The following is a 21186-nucleotide window of genomic DNA, read 5'->3' on the forward strand; positions in this document are numbered from 1 at the left end:
TGTAGATCAGGGCGGCACGGTGGCACAGTGGTTAGCACTGCTGCTTCACAGCGCCAGAGACCCGGGTTCAGTTCCCGCCTCAGGTGACTGACTGTGTGGAGTTTGCACGTTCTCCCCGTGTCTGCGTGGGTTTCCTCCGGGTGCTCCGGTTTCCTCCCACAGTCCAAAGATGTGCAGGGTCAGGTGAATTGGCCATACTAAATTGCCCGTAGTGTTAGGTAAGGGGTAAAAGTAAGGGTATGGGGTGGGTTTCGCATCGGCGGGTCGGTGTGGACTTGTTGGGCCGAAGGGCCTGTTTCCACACTGTAATCTAATCTAATCTAATCTAATCACTAGGACAAATGTATGGTTGTCCTACTTTGTGTATATTTGAAGTATAAAATTGAGTCACTATCAATTCTAATGGAACAGTAAAGACCTGCCTGATTTTGTTGGGGTTGAGATGTGAATTTTATTGTGCGACTTCAGGGTTGTAAGTTTCTGCCACAAGTCTTCATGTGACTGAGCAGGTTTAATGAGGGAGAGAATCTGGAGTTCAAAATTCATCCCTTCTCTTCCACTATCTTGCCTCCTCATTCAGACGTTTTGAAGTTGAAACATAATGCAATTTGCTGGACATGTTGTCACCATTTTGAGTGACTGGTAGTAAGCCCCTTACTGTCATTAAAGGTAATGCTGCCATGCTCCAAGGAAAGTTCCCAGTGTCTCTGGGTGAGATTGGCCATTTGAGAGTTGAGAAAACAGGACTCTGTGGGGAAAACACTTTACAACAATCTTGTCATGGTGTCCATCAAGGTTGATTTTACACGTGTTTTATAAAAACCTTTGACGATTAGCTTCAAGAAGGACCCTTGTATTTCTTTAATGGTCCACCCATTGTGTATGGAGGATGTGCCAGAGGCATTGCTTCTGGAACTTCCTTAGTGTTCCTGGTGCTACTGATACATAGCCCAGATCTCATGGCAGTACAGGAGTGTGGCAAACAACAACTACTTTATCTATCGTGACATCTGAGAGAGGTGGCTGCCAAGGTAAAACCAAAAAAAAGAGCAGAATTAGGCCATTTGGCTGCTCCATTATACTTTGCCCCCATCACCATTGGCTGTTATCTTGTTTAGCAGCCTCCTGTGCAGCGCCTTATCAAAGGCCTTCTTGAAATCCAAATAGATCAGGTCCATTGGCTCTCCTTTGTCTAACTTGCTGATTATCTCTCAAAGAATTCTAACAGATTTGTCAGGTATGACCTCCTCTTGACGAAGCCATGCTGATTCAGCCTATTTTAACCTGATGCATTTCCAAGTACTCTGAAATCTCATCCTTAATAATGGACTCTAAAATCTTATGAACAATCAAGGTCAGGCTAATTGACTCATAATTTCCTGTCTTCTGCCTCACTCTCTCTCTTCTTAAACAGGAATGTTACAGTGTCATGTACCAGCCCTCTGCGAACCCCCTTGACTCCAGTGATTCCTGAAATGTCACCACCAGTGCCTCCACTATCTCCTTTGGAATCTGAGGGTGTAGGGGAAAGTGAGGACTGCAGACGCTGGAGATCAGAGCTGAAAATGTGTTGCTGAAAAAGCGCAGCAGGTCAGGCAGCATCCAAGGAGCAGGAGAATCGACATTTCGGGCATGAGCCCTTCTTCAGGAATCTTGGGGTGTAGTCAATCTTGGGGTGCAATCCATCTGGTACAGCTGATTTATCCACCTTCAGACCTTTCAGCTGCCCCAGCACTGCCTCCTTAGTGATGGTCTGCCCCTCTCTCCTCTGCCCCATCACTCTCTTGAAGTTCTGGTCTGCTGCTGGTGTCTTCCACCATGATGACTGATGCAAAGTACTGATTCAGTTCAGTCCAAGGTCCACTCTTGCCCCTCTCTTACCTTTTAGATATCTAAAAAAAAACTCTTGCAATCTTCTTTGGTATTACTAGCTAGCTTCCTCTCATATCTCATTTTCTCCCCACATATTTCTTTTTTAGTTGTATTTCTGCTGATTTTTAAATACTTTCCAATCCTCTAGCTTCCCACTAATCTTCATCACATTGTATGCTTTTGCTTTTATGCTGTCCCCGACTTACCTCGTTAGCTATGTCCTTTCATAGTGAAACGCTCATCATATTCCAGCATCTCTCCTCCGCCATGTACGCAAGGTGGAATATTTAGTTGACCAGATCTTAGATTACTTACAGTGTGGAAACAGACCCTTCAGCCCAACAAGTCTACACCGACCTGCCGAAGCGCAACCCACCCATACCCCTACACCTAACACTATGGGCAATTTAGCATGGCCAATTCACCTGACCTGCACATCTTTGGACTGTGGGAGGAAACCGGAGCACCCGGAGGAAACCCACGCAGACAAGGGGAGAATGTGCAAACTCCACACAGTCAGTTGCCTGAGGCGGGAATTGAACCCGGGTCTCTGGCACTGTGAGGCAGCAGTGCTGACCACTGTGCCACCGTGCCGCCCACAAAGATCTGAGTTGGTGTGGGTTTTATTTTGGCAACATTTAAGGACAGGCAGAACCTCTTGTAAAATTGTATATTTGAGAGGAAAACAAATTTCTCCTCAACTTCAGGGATCTAAAAATTGTAACTACCTTCAAGAAAGGCTATCAATCATGCTGTGGAAATGATCAAGCTATTTCCTCTGTGCACAACAGGGACCATCCCCCAATTAGCTTAATGTCTGTTGTTAAGGAAATCCTTCTAGAGACACAGTGTGGCTTTAGACTTTTCAAATAAACCTCTCATATGATCTTTCTTATCAGATAAATCCAAGAAAAACATCAAGAACCACACCCACAAATATTCATTGACATGGCCAAATCATTTTATAGATAAAATCACAATACTCTGGGGATTATGCTCCAAAGATTTGGATGTCCAAGCAGCTTAATCACAACCTGCAACAGTTTCATGATTATATGAGCGCAACTGTCATGAGACAGAGATCTGAAACAGACCTTCAAAATCCAGCCCTTGTCAAGCAAAGCTCTGGGATTGCCCCAATATTATGGACAATCTGCCTGAAAGTGGCTATTCACCTCATCAAAAATCAATGGCCCTGCAAGCTACGTCATGAGCATCCTTTTACACATTACGTGTGCTGGCTCACCATGTGATAATCCAAACCAAAACTTGCCATCATGGCAAGAGCTGTGGCATCTCCTGAGCTGGTGGCTGTGGGCATCAGATCAAAAGATGGTGCCTCTATATCAGTGCAATGACTCTCTCTATGTTTCTCCTGGGGCTGCTGTGGCTAGGCAGCCAGACGTTGTGTGTCTGAAAACAGAAGGTGGTGGTGTGAGACAGGACTGCAGTTGTGCTTACATTATGTAATTGTTATTCAGCAACTGAAAGATCTGATGAGAAAAGATTTCAGAAATTTCAGCACAAATTATTTTTCTTTCAATGTTACTTTAACAAGACAGAGAGAGTAGCCAGAAATAGTTCAATGTCTGCCAAGCGGAAAGTTAAAGCTAAAGGATTGCCCTTAAATTATTTAAGTGATGCACTGGGTCTTGGAAGAACATGTTCAGAGCAGTGCAAGGAGGAACTTCATCAGGAGGGATAAAGAGAGGGAATTAAAAATAATCTTTTTTTTCTCAAGAGATGTGATGATTCATGCTGGGCTATAGATCCATGTCACACTTTCTATGCTCCACCAGTACTGACAGTAAGTATTTACAGAAAACGTGACCATTCAGTTTTAATGCTGAACCCATTATAGTACATACAAGATGTCAGTTCATTGTTCATTATGTGCCGTACAGGCAGGATATACCCACAAATGGAAATCCAGTCAATTCTAGCCTGGTGCTCCCTGGCACGCAGAGTCTGTTAATAGCACTCTCACAATATGAGTTCACAACACAGACATGATACTAGCAAGCAACAATCAGAAGAGTGTCAAATGTCAAAACATGCAACTCCAATTTGTCACATCTACAAGTGGAAAGATTTACATGCAAAAAAGAAAATTCAGTTGGTTCCTGTGTGGTTTCTCAGCAAGGTACAGTATTCCAACAGGATATAACAGAGAAAAGACCCATGTTGGATGTGAAATTAAAATTATTGTGCTCGTATTTTGATAATTTTCAGCACTGGGATTAACATTACCTGGACGCATTGACAGGTTGCATAAATCCTGGGACATTTGGGCCAATCAGAATGTCAGCATTTAGCCAGACTGGCCGGTTGAAATGAATTTCATTATATTTCTTTACCAGGATATCCAGGGAAGGGTTCACCACATCGATGCTTTTAAAATCCAGCTTGATACCTGGGAGAAAAATACATTTGTTTTACATTTTCAGACCCTATGATAATACCATGAAACCCTGTCCTGCCCACATGGTGTCTATCTCTAGAGCACCTCACATATTCAATATTCTGGTGGGTCTGATCTGTAATCCACCATAAGAGGGTCCATGCACAGCCACCACTACAAGCCAGTGTCTGAAAACCATTGTTACAATCTTCACTTCAGAACAAAGATCTTCCCCGATGTTGTGAGAGGTTCATATAGATTAGCTGTGTGCCCTGCACTGCTGTGCTAGACTACATGGAAGAGTAGCATTCATTCCAACTACATCTAGAAAATATACTGTTCACACTGTGAATGGTGAATGAATGGTGGTCATTAGATTTCCCACTGTTGCAATTACAATCCAGCCACGAACAGTCATTAGAACCATCAGTGGAGACACTACGAGCACAACAGGCCTTTGGAAAGAGATCTTCTGAGGATCCCCTTGCTCCCTGAGCTGCAATAGCACCTCCTCTCATTAGGTAGCAGTACTGTTGAAGTCAGGGCAGCTGTCAGTATTCACCATACAATATAAAAGAGATACACAACACATGGTAAAGAGTCATGGAATAGATGCAAATTGTAACCAAGTAAGTATGTGGAATTGACTAATAAAGAAAGATTTAGTGATGCTTTCCTCGTATCTCAAAGACTGCAGAGTGGAAATATTGAGTTGGGAGGCACACTTATGGAGCAGTGTAGAGTTTGCATATTCTCCCTGTGTCTGCGTGTGTTTCTTCTAGGTGCTCTGGTTTTCTCCCTCAATCCAAAGACCTGCCGGTTTGGTGGATTGGCCATGCTAAATTGCCCGTCCTGTTCAGGGATGTGCAAATTAGGTGCATTAGTCAGGGGCAAATGGAGAGTATTAGGGTAGTGGAATGGGTCTGGATGGGTTACTCTTCGGGAGGTCAGTGTGGACTTGTTGGGCCAAATGACCTGTTTCCATACTGTAGGGATTCTATGACTCACCAGACATGAGCAAGATGCCTTTAGAAAAGAACAGGAGAATAAACTGAGGAATTTACAAGTGTATTCAATGATATTGAATGCTGGAGTCACAATCTATTCATTGTCCTCTCTCAGTATGTGTCCATTCTGCCCATATCCTCTCTCTGGCTCCCTCCCAGTGACCGACACTCTCGCTCACTGCTCACCATCCCTGGCATCAAGGAACATGGCAGTGAGAGGGACAGAAGCAATGAAAGGTGGGGCGAAGAAACAGGGATTGGGCACTGACAGAAACAGCAAGCAGGAGGGTGGGCACAGAGAGAATCCCTTGAGCACCAGTGGCACACAGGATTGAGTTGGCACCAGTTTTGGGCACAAATCAATTTTACTGTGGCATCGACTCTTTATCAGTCTGTTACCCTTTGGCATACCCTAACGACCACTTCACCAACATGAGTAGTATTCAGATATAACAGTATGAGATTATTATAGGGGCATTTTCTTATCAAACTTTACAAAAACAGCTGGTGTTGGCACTATTTATTAAGCTATTGATTTTATTGTGGCAAAGATAACACACATCTCTTCGGATTATTTTTCTCCCTCCAAGTAACAGGTTTATTTTACTCATCCAGAAGAAGGTATAAAACATGTTTTTTAAAAGGTTGAACATACCAGGTATTAATATAAAGACAAATTGCATTTGTTAATGTAATAAAGTAAACCAAGTGTTATCAAGAAAAATTTGATATCAAATCACATAAGGAGAGATTAGACCAATGAATAAGATCTTGATCATAATGGTGGGTTTTCAGGAGTATCTTCAAGAAGGAAAGAGAGTTGGAGATTTGCAGCAGCGTAGGGGAGATCACTCCAGAATTTAGGGTCTAGGCAACTGAAAGGAGGCTAAGTGATTAAAATTGAGAATGCTGGAGGAGGAGATAGAGAAGCTGATGGCATTGATGGATTTGAAAACAAAAATGAAAATTTTTAAATGGAGGCACTGTTGTAGCAGGAACCAGGGCAGGTCAGCAAGTGCAGGGAAGACAGATACTTGAGATCTTATATGAGTTAGAACATGGACAGTAGAATTTTGAATGACCTGAAGAACTAGGGAGGTCAGCCAGGTACGAGTGAGAACATTTAAATCCAGCGGTAATAAATTGCTAACGGCTTCAGCAGTAGTTAGGTTTGGAAAGGAGAAAGATCTATTGTTCAGAATGAGTTTTTGATCAGGTAACTATTACCTTTCTTGGATCTGATGACTGCATCCAGCCATTCCTGCAAGGTATTGTCACTGTAGATACTGGGTGGGTGAGCCATGATGGGGGTACCAGTCTCGTTTTGAGTGTTGAGTCCTTCAATATTGACATCTGCTTCCAATACCATTGCACTGCCTGGGAACACACATTCACAATAATCAGGCTGTGAAAACATGCCTCATGCTTTCTTTATGGCTTTCTCCACTCGTTGTTCAAACTAGGCCAAAGCAGATTGGTACAATTCACTGAAATCTTTATGGACACTGACTTGCTGCTAGATTGGAGGGGGGGGGGGGCGGGTCAATTGAGACATGCATGAAGGAAGCCCCTCTCTCTGAGCTTGTTTCTGGACACATTTCACTGCCCAGTTGACCAATTTAACATACTGTGCCACAGAGTGCTGGCTTTGTTATGTTTAGTTGACAGAGCCGGAGATGTGTTGCTGGAAAAGCGCAGCAGGTCAGGCAGCATCCAGGGAACAGGAGAATCGACGTTTCGGGCATAAGCCCTTCTTCAGTTGACAGCCTGCAGAATCTCATCTCTAATCATGTCTGTCCTGCCAGAAGTTCTTTTGTCTGAAGAGGAATTTCTACACAGAAATTCTGAGATATTATGCAGTAATCCTACTTGTTGATCCACCTATAAACAGGTACCTTAACACATTCGGGTTGTTGAACCCGAGCCCAATGGTCCATACGGTTTATTTTGGTTAAAATACTTATCCAACAGGTCTGTCATCTTCAACAACGGGAATGTTTTCCTCCTTGTTCCGCAGAAGAGGTAGCTACAGTCTCAGAACATCATTGACATGAATACTGGTCATTTAGGTAGCCTTTCAGCTGAACTTATAAAAGCAAGAAAATCTCCACAGTTCTTGGGTGTTTTGTTTCCAACAAATTCTCTCTCTATTTCGCAGGGTGCATAGCATTAGGCTTACGCCTGCATTCTGTAAGGGAACTCACTGCAGCAAACTAATAACAGTGAGACAGCTTAAATTGTTCCATGTGGACATTATGGATACAGGCTAAGGGTCATGTGGTTATAGTAATGTGTTTCTACTCTGAGCCAGAGGCCCGGTTTAAGTCCTAAATGCTCCAGAGGTGTGTCATAATAGGTTGATTAAAAATATCAATGGATACAGCTTCTGTTTAACCTGGTGATCCTTTGACATTAAGCTTCTAATATGACTTGATCTTTCCCTTAAGTCCATGGATAGTTTTGGACAGTTTCAGTTCAGACTTTTATTCCCAATAGCCAGCTTACAAAATTGTCCATTCTCAGCCTGTGATGAATGCAGAGGTTTCACCCTGCATTAAACAGGGGAAAATGTTTGCATCACATTTTTTATGTGTGCTTTAATATACTTCGGGTAGATATATTTTAGAACCAATTGGTGTTACTGAGCTACAAGATAGAGACAAATGTTCAGATTCCAGTTACAGCAGATGGAGCTTTCATCTATAGATAAGCAAGTGGTTTAGATGTTAATCTAAGATGTCTCAGATGTTAATCTCATTATAAATGGTTTGGAAATTCATAGACAGGAGGCCAGGAATGAAGTGTAAACAGCCATTCATCAAATAATACACAGAATGCACTCTGGGGTTTTGAACTTGATTGGTTACGAATCAGGAATAAGAGTATGCCACTCAGCCCCTTGAGCTAATTTGCGATTTGATTAGGCCATGACTGATTTGATTGTAGCTTCAACTCCACATTCTTGCCTACCCTTGACAACGTTTAACATCTTAATTATCAAGAACCTATCTACCTCTGCCTTAAAAATATTCCAGGACTCTGCTTCCCCCATTTCATTTAGGGAGAGAGTTCCAAAAACTGATGACCACTCAGAGAATTTTTTTAAACTTAATCTCTGTTTTAAAACAAGCACAGGCAACCCCTGATTTTTAAGCAGTGACCCCTAGTTCTAGACTCACCCATAACAGGAAACATCCTCTCCACATCTTCCCCATTCAAGATCCCTCAGGACTTTATAAGATTCAACCGAGTCATTTCTTTCTCTTCTAAACTCCAGCTAATACAGACCTCTCACTTGTCTAACCTCTGCTCACAAGACAACCCACCCATTTCAGATATCAGTCTAGAAAAAATTCTCTGAACTGCTTCCAATCCAGGCTTGATTAGTTGTTTGACTTGGGAGTAAATGTTTGAGTCTTTCTTCATTTTGGTTGTCTTGCTGCATTTTGCTGCTTCTGTGCAATATGCCTTAATTAAAACAATAATTTCAGCCTAAAAAATGTTTGTGTGGGATGTGATGTCCTTGGGAGCAGACAGAAAAATGGTGGGCATCCCACATGGTCTCAAGTGCAATATATGGAGATTAAAGAGGTGGTGTTATTCCTGTGGCAGGCTATTCCATTCACACCAGAAATGAAGACCTCACTCATTGGAGACTCAGTGCACTTCACATTCATCAAATCTAATCGATAAGACTGTTTTAACAGCAAGTGCTCCACAGTGCTCTGATAGGTCCATATCATAAGCCTAAGTCATGGAGCAGGTTCGAGCGTACAATTTTCTAACGCAGAGACAGGAGTGCTATCAACTGAGCCAACCTGACAAGAGGAAAGATAAACCAGCTCAACTTCTCCCTTCTTGATTACTTACAACTTCGGAGAATCGATACAAATCCAAGTGATAAAATTGTCCAGGAATACTCTGCACATTGGAAGGGCAGAGAGAGAGGAATGTATTTGTGAAGAACAGCTGTTCTGTGCACTTACCTTTCAAAGCCACCTCCATTTCACTCTTGCTATTTGCAGCATGGTGCCATGTAACCAGCAGCCCATCCTTCCTGTCAATCATTCCCTGTTGAAGTAAGTACTCCAGTAGGTCCCCACCTGGACTGAATGATCCACCTACATCAAAGTCCTTGGCTGAAGTTGCAAATAAGAATATTATTTAGATTTTACTTGTCGTCATCACTTTAATTAAGTTGTTCTTCTCACCCTTTTGGTTCACACACTTTTAGTATTTTATTGCATTGTGACATACAAAGTGTAAATGCAAGTGACTGGATTTATTTTTCCTATATCAATCACAGTCAAATCTGATTGATTGGTACGATGCAAGTGAAACAGATTTGGGAATCAAGCGTATGCCAAAATATTCTAAAATTGCAGTGGTATTCAGCTAACACCCTCCCCACTCAACCTGCCCTTATTATCTTATCATTCTAATTCCAACATGTCCCATCGTGTGAACTGATAATTGACAAGTCAGCCAAGCTTATTAATGAGAGCTACAGAACCATACCACTCACTATTAATTGGTGTTTGTTCTTCGTGACTCAATCTAAACATGCAACCAAAGCCCTGCTGTTAATGTGGTCCTAGCTGCACAAGCAGCAGGATGTTTCCCAGCATTTTGTACACACCCAATGTTCCCTTATGCTATGTTAACATGCTCCACTAAGCTCTGGATTTAAGCATGTATGTGTATCCCTACAAATTTAAAAGGCGTTCTCCAGAGTTCTGTCCAATATTTATTCCTCAATTAGCATTACTAAAATAACTTAGCTTTTTAACATCATTGTCTTTCGTGAGAGCTTGCTGAGTGTAAATAGACTGCTTCACTTCCTATATTAAACAGTGACCACACTTCACAAGAGTTTCAATGGCTCAAAAGTTTATGTGTGGCCCCCAGATCACCAATGTGCAAGTTCATATAACTCACAAAGACATTAGAGCTTGAAAAGTTCGGTTTCAGACTTCTCGGCTTCCGGATCTGATCTGGGAGAAGCTCAAAGTAGACAAATGAATCAGAGACACTGTGACCAGAAACATAAGAAGGGTCTGGGGACTTCTGCCCACTGGCTCCTTTGCCATGCAATTAGTTGGAAAAAATAAGCACAGTAGAAACCACACAATTCAATGTCAACTGCAAACTTAAAAGCAACAGCCTATGTTCAGCGGATAAACATATTTGTGGATTACAGAGACCAGTGAAATCTCGGGTGTGATCTTTATGGTCTGTGCTGGGTTATCTGACACTCCTAGCATTTAACTTCACTAAATCTAGCTGAAGCCATCATATTATAATCTTTGCTGGACAGTATCTGTGTTCACACACTGGGTAAGCAAATCATGAGGTTCTGCCATGATGCCCTCCATTGTTGAACAACCAGCCTGCACTCAAAGCCAAAGTGAGTGGAATAACTTTCAATTGGAGGACGGGACAACCAGTAATGCTGGATTTTTCACCAATTCCCACCCCACAGTAGCTCCCCACACCAACCACCCAGACCCATTCCCATAGATCATTCACCATTGTCAGAAGCAACGAAGAATTAAAAGGGCGGGGGGGGGGTGTTGGTGGTAACTTGTCTGGGGAGACGGGTGTGTTGGGGGAAAAGCCAGATCTTGATGAATGCAAAATAATGTCTGCAGTGAGTAATTGAGGTGACATTCAAATAGGGAGTGTCTCAATCAACAACACTCTGCCCAAATCTGTAAATCATCCAACATTATCATTAACGTTTCTAGTGCTTCAGAGAATTCATCAGTAAAAGGCACTGTCGGTTCTCAGAGCTCTGTGGTGTCTGTAATGAAGATAATTACAAGCAATTATGGAGCTGCGTGACTGAGTCTGAGTGCAACATAAAATAAGATGATACAGGGAGAGGTTTTGAATTGCAACGTTTGGTCACAGCTATCTGATTAAAAGGCATGCAGCCTCCAATTCTGCAGGATCATTTCACATTGCCATCTATAAACAATTTCTACACACTGATAGCATCCTTTATTGGCTCAACCTGTAGACAAGGTTCGTTTTGAAATCTACATCTTATCAGTTTTTGACATGGAGTCCAGACAGTGCAAAAGCGGCAAATTGTGCAGATCTTCCGAGGAGTGGCAGGCGGAGTTTAATTTAGATAAATGTAAGGTGCTGTATTTTGGAAAGGCAAATTAGGGCAAGACTTATACACTTAATAGTAAGGTCCTGTGGAGAGTTGCTCAATAAAGAGACCTTGGAGTGCAGGTTCATGGTTCCTTGAAAGTGGAGATGTAGGTAGATAGCATAGTGAAGGCGGCATTTGGTATGCTTTCCTTTATTGGTCAGATTAGTGAGATTAGGAGTTGGGAGTTCATGCTGCGGACATTGGTTAGGCCACTTTTGGAATATTGTGTGCAATTCTCATCTCCCTCCTATAGGAAGGAAGTTGTGAAACATGAAAATGTTAAGAAATGATTTTCAAGGATGTTGCCAAGATTGGAAGGTTTGAGCTATAGTCAGAGGCTGAATAGGCTGGAGGTGTTTTCCCTGGAGCATCAGAGGCTGAGGGGTGATCCTACAGAGGTTTATAAAATCATGAGGGGGATGGATAGGGTAAATAGACAGGGTCTTGTCCCTGGGGTGGTGGAGTCAAAAACTAGAGGGCATAGGTTTAGGGCGAGAGAGGGAAAGATCTTAAAGGGACCCAAGGGGCAACTTCTTCACACAGCGGGTAGTGTGTATGAAATGAGCTGCCAGAGGCTGGTACAATAACAACATCTAAAAGGCATATGAATAGGCATGATGGGTATATGAATAGGATGAGTTTAGATGATTATGGACCAAAGTGCTCACAAATGGGACTAGATTACTTTAGGATATCTGCTCAGCATGGACGAGTTGGAGTGAAGGTTCTGTTTCCGTGCTGTCCATCTCTATGACTCTCACTCTATGAAGGAAATTATCTCAGTAAAGAGTACTGAAAGCAGGAAAGGGGCTAACAAATAACAATAACACATGACAATTTCTGGATTTCTTTCCCATGCACACTGTGTAGTCCTAATGTGTTTTTATAGATGTATTTTGTGTCCCGATTGTTTGGACTCATAATGTTGAAGGATTATCAGCAGCAGTGTAAACACCAGCATCAGGAACTCACTGGGCAAAGAACTCTCAAACATGAACTTAGGCCTGAGCAATCCACTACTGGGCAAAAGTAAAATTGATCAATTACAAACTTTTTCACCAGATTTCCTGAGGCAAAATGGATCCCGTTGCTCCAATTGATTTATTTTAAAGCTCATAATGTTTTAACATGGTTAGATTCAGTTTTTTATCCATTATATACAGGCAGCTTTAAGCCAGGATTATTACATTTCTAGGTAGTTTTGGACAATTGTGGGAAAATAGTGCCAAATATCAATCCTTTCAATTGCACAGCAAAGGCTGTGGCTAGGCAGACATGAGAACAACACATTCACACATCAATGGAACAAGCTTTCACCTCTGAAGAAAGTAACTTAGATTAATGACCTGTCCAGTAATTTCTTATCTAGGCAATGAGAGTTTCATGTTCCAAATCCTATAGCTATAGTGAAAAAGGGAATTCACTCTCTCAAGCAGCTTTAATACACAGAAAAGATGGTGGTTTACTAAATTAGTCAAATGAAATGAAACAGACGACTCTTCATCTTCAAAGTAAAATGGAAAATAGATGGAAATACTCTGCACCTGTGGAAAGGAAACTGAATCAATGCTTCAGGTCAATGATTCTTCATAGATCTGCAACATGTTCGTGGTTTTGCGCAAGGTATGGGTGGGACAAGGGCAGAGGAAAGTCTGTGATAGGAAGGAAGACAGGGCAAATAAATGGCGGAGGAGTTGGTCTTTCAGGGCCAAAGGGAATGGTGATGGTGGGAGAAAAGAAACAAAGAAACCAAATATGCGCCTACTGACTGAAAGAAAAACTAAAACGAATTGGTCTGAAATGTTCGAACTCAGGGTTGAGTCTGGAAGACCATAAAGTTCTAAAGCAATGATGAGGTGCTGTCTATCAATCTTACATTGCTCTTCATTGGATCGATGCAACAGGACTGACATACAAGGCGGGTAGCTGGAAGCTTACAGACTGAAGGGACTGTTTTGTGAGGTGGTCACCCAATCTGCCCTCAGACTAACATGGTGGAGGATGGAGGTGAATAGTGGCTGGACAGCCATGCTGAAGAGGAGATGGTTAGGACCAAAATATTGGAAAATTTCCAAGTGACAGAGGGCATCAGTACAGTCACAGAGGTAGATGGGGAAAGACTGGACGAGGGGAGAAATAATTGAGACAAGATAGGATGACATCAGTTCAGTTGGGCAGGAAGAGTTTGAAACGATGGTTCCGTTAAGGCAGCTGTAATGCAGATCACGGCAAGGAGATTGTTCTTTTTTGGCCCATGTGCTCTTAAGTCTTTAAAATGTATGATTCAAACAGCTCTGTCATTGATGACATTCTTCACTCGTTGTGATACCCATTCCCTGCAGAACACACTAACCTGCAATGTTTCCTACAGCGGGACATTTTCATAGCATTGCTCGTGTATTGAGCATGATGTGGAGGTGCCAGTGTTGGACTGGGGTGGACAAAGTCAGAAGTCACATGACACTAGGTTATAGTCCAACAGGTTTATTTGAAATCACAAGCTTTCAGAGCGCAGCCCGTCTGTCAGGGGTAGTGATAGAGAACAGCACACAGACACAGAGTTTATAGGCAGAGAGATCAAAAGATCGTACAATTGGTGTGAGTGGAGTGTCAAATAATTAGTCTCTGTAGGTGACCAAGAGTGTCAGACAGTGTGAGTAAAGTGTCACAAGTGAAGGGGTGTTCTATAGTCCAATTAAATGATTAAAAATGGAGTGAGAGACTATAGCATGTTCTTTGCAGCCTTCAACATGTCATCGATGACAATGATCATCTTGCCAAGATCATCCCTACGTGCCCACTTCTTGCCTTCAAACAACCACCAAACCTTAAACAGATCATTGTTCACAGCAAGCTACCCAGCCTTCAGGACAATATCAACCACAACCCCACACAACCCTACCACAGCAACCTCTGCAAGACATGTCAGATCATTGATTTAGATACTGCCAACACAGCAGATACTCATGTGACTCGGCCAATATTGTCTACCTCATACGCTGCAGGAAAGGATGCCCCAAGGCATCGTATATTGGCAAGACCAAGCATACGCTACAACAATGGATGAATGGACACTGCGCAACAATCACCACACAGGGATGTTCCCTCCCAGTCAGGGAACACTTCACCAGTCAAGGACATTCATCCTCCAATCTTCAGGTAAATGTCCTCCAAAGTGGCCTTTGAGATGCACAACAATGCAGAATCACCAAGCAGAAGCTGATAGGATGCTGCCTGACCTGCTGTGCTTTTCCAGCAACACATTTTCAGCTCAAGCAGAAACTGATAGCCAAGTTTTATGACCATGAAGATCTTGGGTTCATGTCACGCTATATGTGACCCCACCATACTGTTCTGTATCTGTAAAATCTTCCTCACTGTCCTGTTTTGACATGGTCACCTTGATAACTTGTTATGATCTCTCTACCTTAATTAACTTGTACAGTGTTGGATTACTTATTACTTTGGTTTGACCCTAGGCATGCGACTCTTATACCTACTATGTTATTCCAGTCATTTAGCTTGTCTCCAGCACCACTTTATTTTTAATTTTCTTTAATTATCTCTCTGCTTCATTTAGTCAGGTTATAGGTCATCCCTTCGCTAGTTATTCAGCTATTGACACTTTACTCACTTTCACCTAGTGTGAGTACTGTAGATGCTGGAGATTAGAGTCAAGCGTGTGGTACTGGAAAAGCACAGCAGGTCAGGCAGCATCCAAGGAGCAGGAAAATCGATGTTTTGGGAATCCTGATGAAGCATTTTTGCCCAAAACATCGATTTTCCTGCTCTTCGGATGCTGCCTGACCTGCTGTGCTTTTCCTGCACCACACTCTTGACTTTACTCACGCTGACTAATACTCTTGGTCACCCACAGTGATTTATTATCTGACACTCCACTCACACCAGCTGTATAATCTTTTGATCTCTCTGCCCTTGATCCCTCTGCCTATAAGTTCTGTGTCTGTGTGTTCTTCTCTCTCACTACACCTGACAAAGGGGCTGCGCTCCAAAGGCTTGTGATTTCAAATAAACCTGTTGGACTATAAACTGGTGTCGTGTGACTTCTGATTATGTATTGAACAACACATTAGAAAAGGTCTTCTTATTCTTTCGTCCTCTACCTAAAGACAGGTCTGACCCACAGTGCTGTGACCACCACCACCAACTAAACAAGGATTCCAGACCAACCCTGCCCAATCTGATCCACACTGGGTGATTAGAAAAGTTTTACGTAACCAATATGGCCTTTAATTGATTATTTGACTGAAATGGGAATTTTCCTTCATGGAATTTTAAGGTTTTTATGTCAGATTCTGGGTGCTCATTGTGCAGCACCTGTTAAATATATAAATATTGATATAGGGCTCTGTGGTACAGTGTTAGTCGCCCTACCTCTGGACCAGAGGTATGGGTTCAAGTCCCACCTGCTTCAGAGGTGTGTATTAACATTTCTTAGCAGGGTGATTAATAAATATCTATAAACACTGAGAACATCAAATGCTTGTAGCTTAAGTTTAAAGTAAAGAAATCACTGTGCACAGTCATTTGAATACCTTAAAGTAAGTGTCACTTTAACTACGTCAAGAAGAATGAATGTTGAAGAAAACTGATGTGACAGCAGTTTGTCACTGATATATCACTCAATAGTCCCTGAAAGTGTCACTGAGCAGCAGTGTCTGAATGTACGATCAGTTTGCTACTTAAAAACAGGATATGTGTATTTATGTTTACAATTGACAATGTCTTAAAACTAAGGCTTACTAATAATACACTGAATGTAGACTTTGAACTTAAAACTCACATAATCCCTACAATAACATGAATATAAAATGACAATCTATCTTGAAGTTTACAATTAGGTTATATCTATGACAGACTAAATTCTGTAAATTATTATTAAGACTCAATTTATCTCTACTGTAATCACTAATAGTTAAGCCTACAGTGGCGTAGACCATATCCTGCAGTTGTCGGGAAATGAAGTAATGGCAGTAATACAGATTAGTGTCTGCTTCCTGTTTGAAATTCTCATCCTTGTTTTCAAATCCCTCCTCACTTTTCCCAAACTCTGCAGCCTCCTAAAACTCTACAACCCTTTCAGATTTCTGTGCTTCTTCAATTCTGGCAATTTGTATATCCCAATTTTCTTCACTAAACAATTGACTGAACTTTGCTCCTAAACTCAGGAATTCTTTCACTAATCTTCAGCTCTCTTTCTCTAAGCTGCCGCTTTCAACTTCTCTCTTGGACCAAGCCTATCCTAATATCATCCTATGTGGCTTGGTGTCAAATCTGACTTGATTACAGTCCTGACAATATTTATAATGATAAAGATTCTATGTAAATGCACGTGTGTAATTGTTAATGTCTCACAGGTATTGCACTTCATTTAATACTGAGTTTTAATTTTTAATTCTAATTTAATAATTGAAGTTTTAATTCTGATGTTGATTGGCTTGGTTGAATCTGTAGATTGAAGTTAAGCAATTTAATTTGATATAAAAAATGTTAAACAGGGAACAATTTAAAGCTTGAATGTGAACATAAAGACGGGAATGACATCAGTTCCTAATATTCTATTCATGGGTCACTCACTGGACTTTATCAAAATGAATTTGAGCTATGGGAAAGAGTAGGGGAGAGAGATTAACCAGACACAATGGTCTAAATTACCTTCTTTTGTGCTGTATGTTTTGATGATAATACAATAATTGGATATGATAGAATATTATCAATTATTTAACATTTGGCTATTTTACAGAATACCTCAACAAACAACTACAGACTGGAATTTCCTCTAGTGTATCTACATCATATTACTATCACAGCTTTGAACTTTCTCACCATCTTTAATATACTGAAATATTGCTGAGTCAACGTGAGGAATGACATTGCCTACTCGATGTGCATGGTGCTGAACTTGCCCACCCCCTCCCCCATCAATTCTCCTCCAAGTTCTCAGTGAATGTGCTGCTTCTCGTGGATCTATGATTCCATAGGAATCTGCAACCCAAAAGACTGTGGATGGGAGGACATGTGAGTGCGCTCTTTATAAGTGAATTTGAAAAGGCATTGTCAGTGCATTGCTCAAACACTGCCAGCATCACAACTAAACCTAATTTTTTAGCAATGGGATTGGATCTGGGGGGTGATTATATTAGAATTTGGCTATATGTTCATTCTATGGATCAAAAAGGTTACATTTTTGCACAAAGCCTATGTGATAGTCTCTATCTGAGACTTCCAGCAAAGTGCACAGTGATAGCAGCACATTGCTGTGAGAATCTGCTTCATAAAATGCAGCGAGAATGGAGGGGAAGGAGTAGCTATTCGGACCTGTGAGCCTATCCCACCATTCTGTTAAATCATGATCGATTTGCACCCCAACATCATTGATCCTGGTAGCCTTATCCAATACAGCCCCGTCTATCTCAGCACTGAAACCTACAATATCCTCGCATCCACAGCCTTTTGGAGAAAATAGTTCAGTTGTCACTGTTTTGGAACAAACTGTGGCTTCTGATTTCGTTCCTGATGGTTGCCCCCTTCTTTTTCATCCCCTGCCAAAGGATGTGGAAGATGTAAACATTTTACCCTATATTGCATAACATGCAGGGATGGTATCTCTGGTGTCCTGGCCAAAAGTTGTCCAATATTGATTGGCAACACAAATTAAAACATTGCTATTTGTAGGAGCTTGTTGTGCACAAATTAGCTGTTACGTTTCCTACATTATAAGAATAATTACACTTCAAAAGTACTTCAGTGGCTATAAAATACTTTGCAAGATCTTGTGGTCATGAAAAGTGCTACATTCATGCAAATCTTCAATTTAACCTCATCAAGTCACTTTATGATTTGAACATGCAAACTAAATTATTCTGTAACATTCTAAATTTCAAGGAATACATCCCCAATTCATACAATCTGCATAATTTAATTTTCCAGACCCTATTTTGGTGAATCTCCCTCCAAATTCGATATATCCTTCCTGAGGCATAGTTCCTAAACTGAGAGAAATGCTCCAAATGGGGCCTGACCAAACCTCTATACAACTGAAGAATAATATCTAGTCTTATATTCCCAGAATTAGTGTTGTTCATTTTGAATATGCACTGTTGTCCGTTATGTTTTAATTGATTCTAGGATATCTGAGCAATCACATTTTTCTATTGTGGTTTGAACGATTATGGGACATGTTATCACAGGGATAAAAAAGCAGAAGTATAAGTCAGAGAGATCAGTGTTGAAAAAATTGAGCAAGGCGAACAAAACAACTGTGGAGAAAAGAGGAAGTAAATGATTCAGAAATAAATCCTGCACCAATGCCGTTAATGAAGGGTTCACTTCATAGATGTTGTGGCTGAATCGCTGATTTATTCCAGCTATTCCTATTTTTGTTACTGAAACCACAGTGTTACACTCATCTGATATTTTCCACTTCAACTGAATATCTCCACTATTTTAGTGCACACATGTTTACACCTGAGATGCTGTTGGAATCAGAGTGCCATCTTGAGTTGTCACACAGGCTCTTTATCTCACAGATACAATTCCAGTGGGTCCCAGGACTCGTGGGCTACATAAGCCAGATTCAATGCATACTGCTGGAGTTTGCCATGCACTGGATTCAGAGACTTGAGCTCAGTTCCAGCTGTTTTGCTGGAACTGATACTAACTTGTGGATAATGCTGCAGTATGTTACAAAGGGAGTGAAGAAGGTACCAGAGACAATGGGTTAAGGACAAGTTGGAAGTTAATTAGAAATCCTTCAAAAGAGAGTGTAATAATGAGTAAAAGAGTCAAAAGATGCCCATCTGTTCGAGTTAGTTTTATTAATCACAGTGTAAAGATTCCATATTTGTTATTGGGCCAGAAACTCAGTAAAAATGGACAAGTCTCTCACTCCCAGTTACAATCCAGCAAGTCTCTGTTAGAATGTGTTCATGATGGGGTCAGACCAGATTCAAATACAATGTGACGGCTTTCACAGTTGAATAACTATCAACACTTACAATTCAAGCATGAAAACAGAAAACCACCATATGGGTGAATATTACTGAATGCCTTCTGCATGTAGAACTAAACCTCAACACAAGAGCTAGGAGAGAGCTGACGGCTTCAGTTTGTGAATTATTTTGTAATCGTTCCAGCCCATCTCTGGAATGAATATTAATGTCAGTAAATTGTAATTAGCTACAAATCCACAGAACCATCTCAGCAGCCTCTTCCAGCAAATATTTGTATAAAGAAAAGCTTTCATTTGCAATAATTATTGTAATACAGTCAATGCAACAGATAATGTATGCACAGCAAGTTCCTACATGCAGCAACATGTTAAATCCAGAATAATTTGTTTTTATGATACTGGTTGAGGAAACTTCTCAATAGAGTGTCAATGTTGATTCCTGTGCTAAGGTCCTGAAATGGGACTCATCCTATAACCTTCTGACTCAGAGACAGGACAGCAACAGAGCCGCAGCTAAACTGAAAAACACCCTCTATATTATCTTTGAGAAAATAAAGCATGTTGTAAATGTTTAATTTATAAAACATGTTTAACAAGGACACCCAGCAATCATAATAAATGCAACATGAGTACTTCTGGATCATTTAGAGTGTATGTATACAGTAGATATATATATATATATAGAAGATGCCTATGTCTATATGTCCTGACAGCTCTTCGCATGATCTAAACTGTAAGTGTTTGAGAGTGGCAGTGAGAGACAGTGTGCGACAGCGTATGTATGAGGCAGACTGGATGGATACCTCATTGTTTTTATGATCCGGTCTGTTTCTGTGTGTGTGACGGTCTGTGAGTGGCACAGTAAGTTTGTGGATGTGTCAGTGCAGATGTGAGACAGTGAAGGTTTCTGTGAAAGGGGCACTCAGCCTGTGTGTTTATTTTGTGCGGAGAGCTGACAGCTCGGACACGCTGGGTTACAGTGCCAGATGTGGCAGCATTGATCCCTGTGCCGTGAGCCATATGACTCCCTCTCAGAACTCTGGGGGAAGGGGTTACACCGTCTCTCCCTCTCAGGCGGAGGTGGGTACTGCAGATGCTGGAAAAGCACAGCAGGTCAGGCTCTTACCTGGGAAGAAGTTCCTATAAACGGCGAAGTATCCCACCAGGGCGAGGTAAGCAGCGACCAGCAAGGCGAAGAAAAGGCCGGCCAGCAGCTTCCAGCGCCGGCGGATGGAGAGTCCGTCCCTCCCATCCTTGTAGAGAAACTCTCGGTCCGGTACCAGCTCCAGCATCGCGACTCCGGCCTCTCTGCCCCCGCTCCGCTTCCCCCTCAGGGTTTTCCCAAAGGCCTGGGAGGAGCTCAACCTGCTCCCTCCCCTCAGAGCCGCCCAGTTCCTGCTTCCCAGGCAAAAACCACCCTGATCATGACAGAATCAACCGCCTCACACATCACAACTCTAAAATTAGAGGAACCACACAGTGTCTCACAAGTGCAGACGCTAAGGGAACTAAGTTTAGAAACTATTTGATATGGGATGAAATACAGCCAATCCCACGGCGCCCCAGATAAAAGCAGAGAGCGGTATTGACACTGGTTGGACCTTTGCACTCGGTTTCCAACCGGATAAGTTGCTGCTGAGTGGAGCAGACAGTGTCAGACTCTGTACTGTCTGATCAAGAAACCCGCTTCCCTGGAAAAAGGTCACTTGGCCCTTCACGCCTGTGCTAACTCTACAAAATGCATCTCCAATTCATCCCAATGCCCCAGTTC

General features: G+C 41.8%; 1 protein-coding gene across 2 annotated transcripts in view; it reads right to left on the minus strand.

Moving 5' to 3' along the window:
• fam151a (family with sequence similarity 151 member A) overlaps positions 1–20860 on the minus strand; it is a 36010-nt gene extending 15150 nt beyond the window's left edge. The window contains exons 1-4 of one of the 2 annotated variants that reach the window (XM_043699651.2): positions 20542–20858; positions 9267–9419; positions 6508–6657; positions 4123–4285 (exon numbers count right to left, since the gene is read on the minus strand). In XM_043699651.2, the coding sequence (XP_043555586.2) occupies positions 4123–4285; positions 6508–6657; positions 9267–9419; positions 20542–20707 (632 nt within the window). In that variant the 5' untranslated portion in view covers positions 20708–20858. Of the gene's footprint in view, positions 1–4122; positions 4286–6507; positions 6658–9266; positions 9420–20541 lie in introns of both variants that reach the window. The other variant, XM_043699652.2, reaches the window with a different exon arrangement.
• Positions 20861–21186: the final 326 nt, after the last annotated feature.

The sequence above is a fragment of the Chiloscyllium plagiosum genome, unplaced genomic scaffold (genome assembly GCF_037043375.1).
Source record: "Chiloscyllium plagiosum isolate Xiang-an unplaced genomic scaffold, Cpla_swu_hap1 HiC_scaffold_9, whole genome shotgun sequence".
NCBI classification, from domain to species: Eukaryota; Metazoa; Chordata; class Chondrichthyes; order Orectolobiformes; family Hemiscylliidae; genus Chiloscyllium; species Chiloscyllium plagiosum.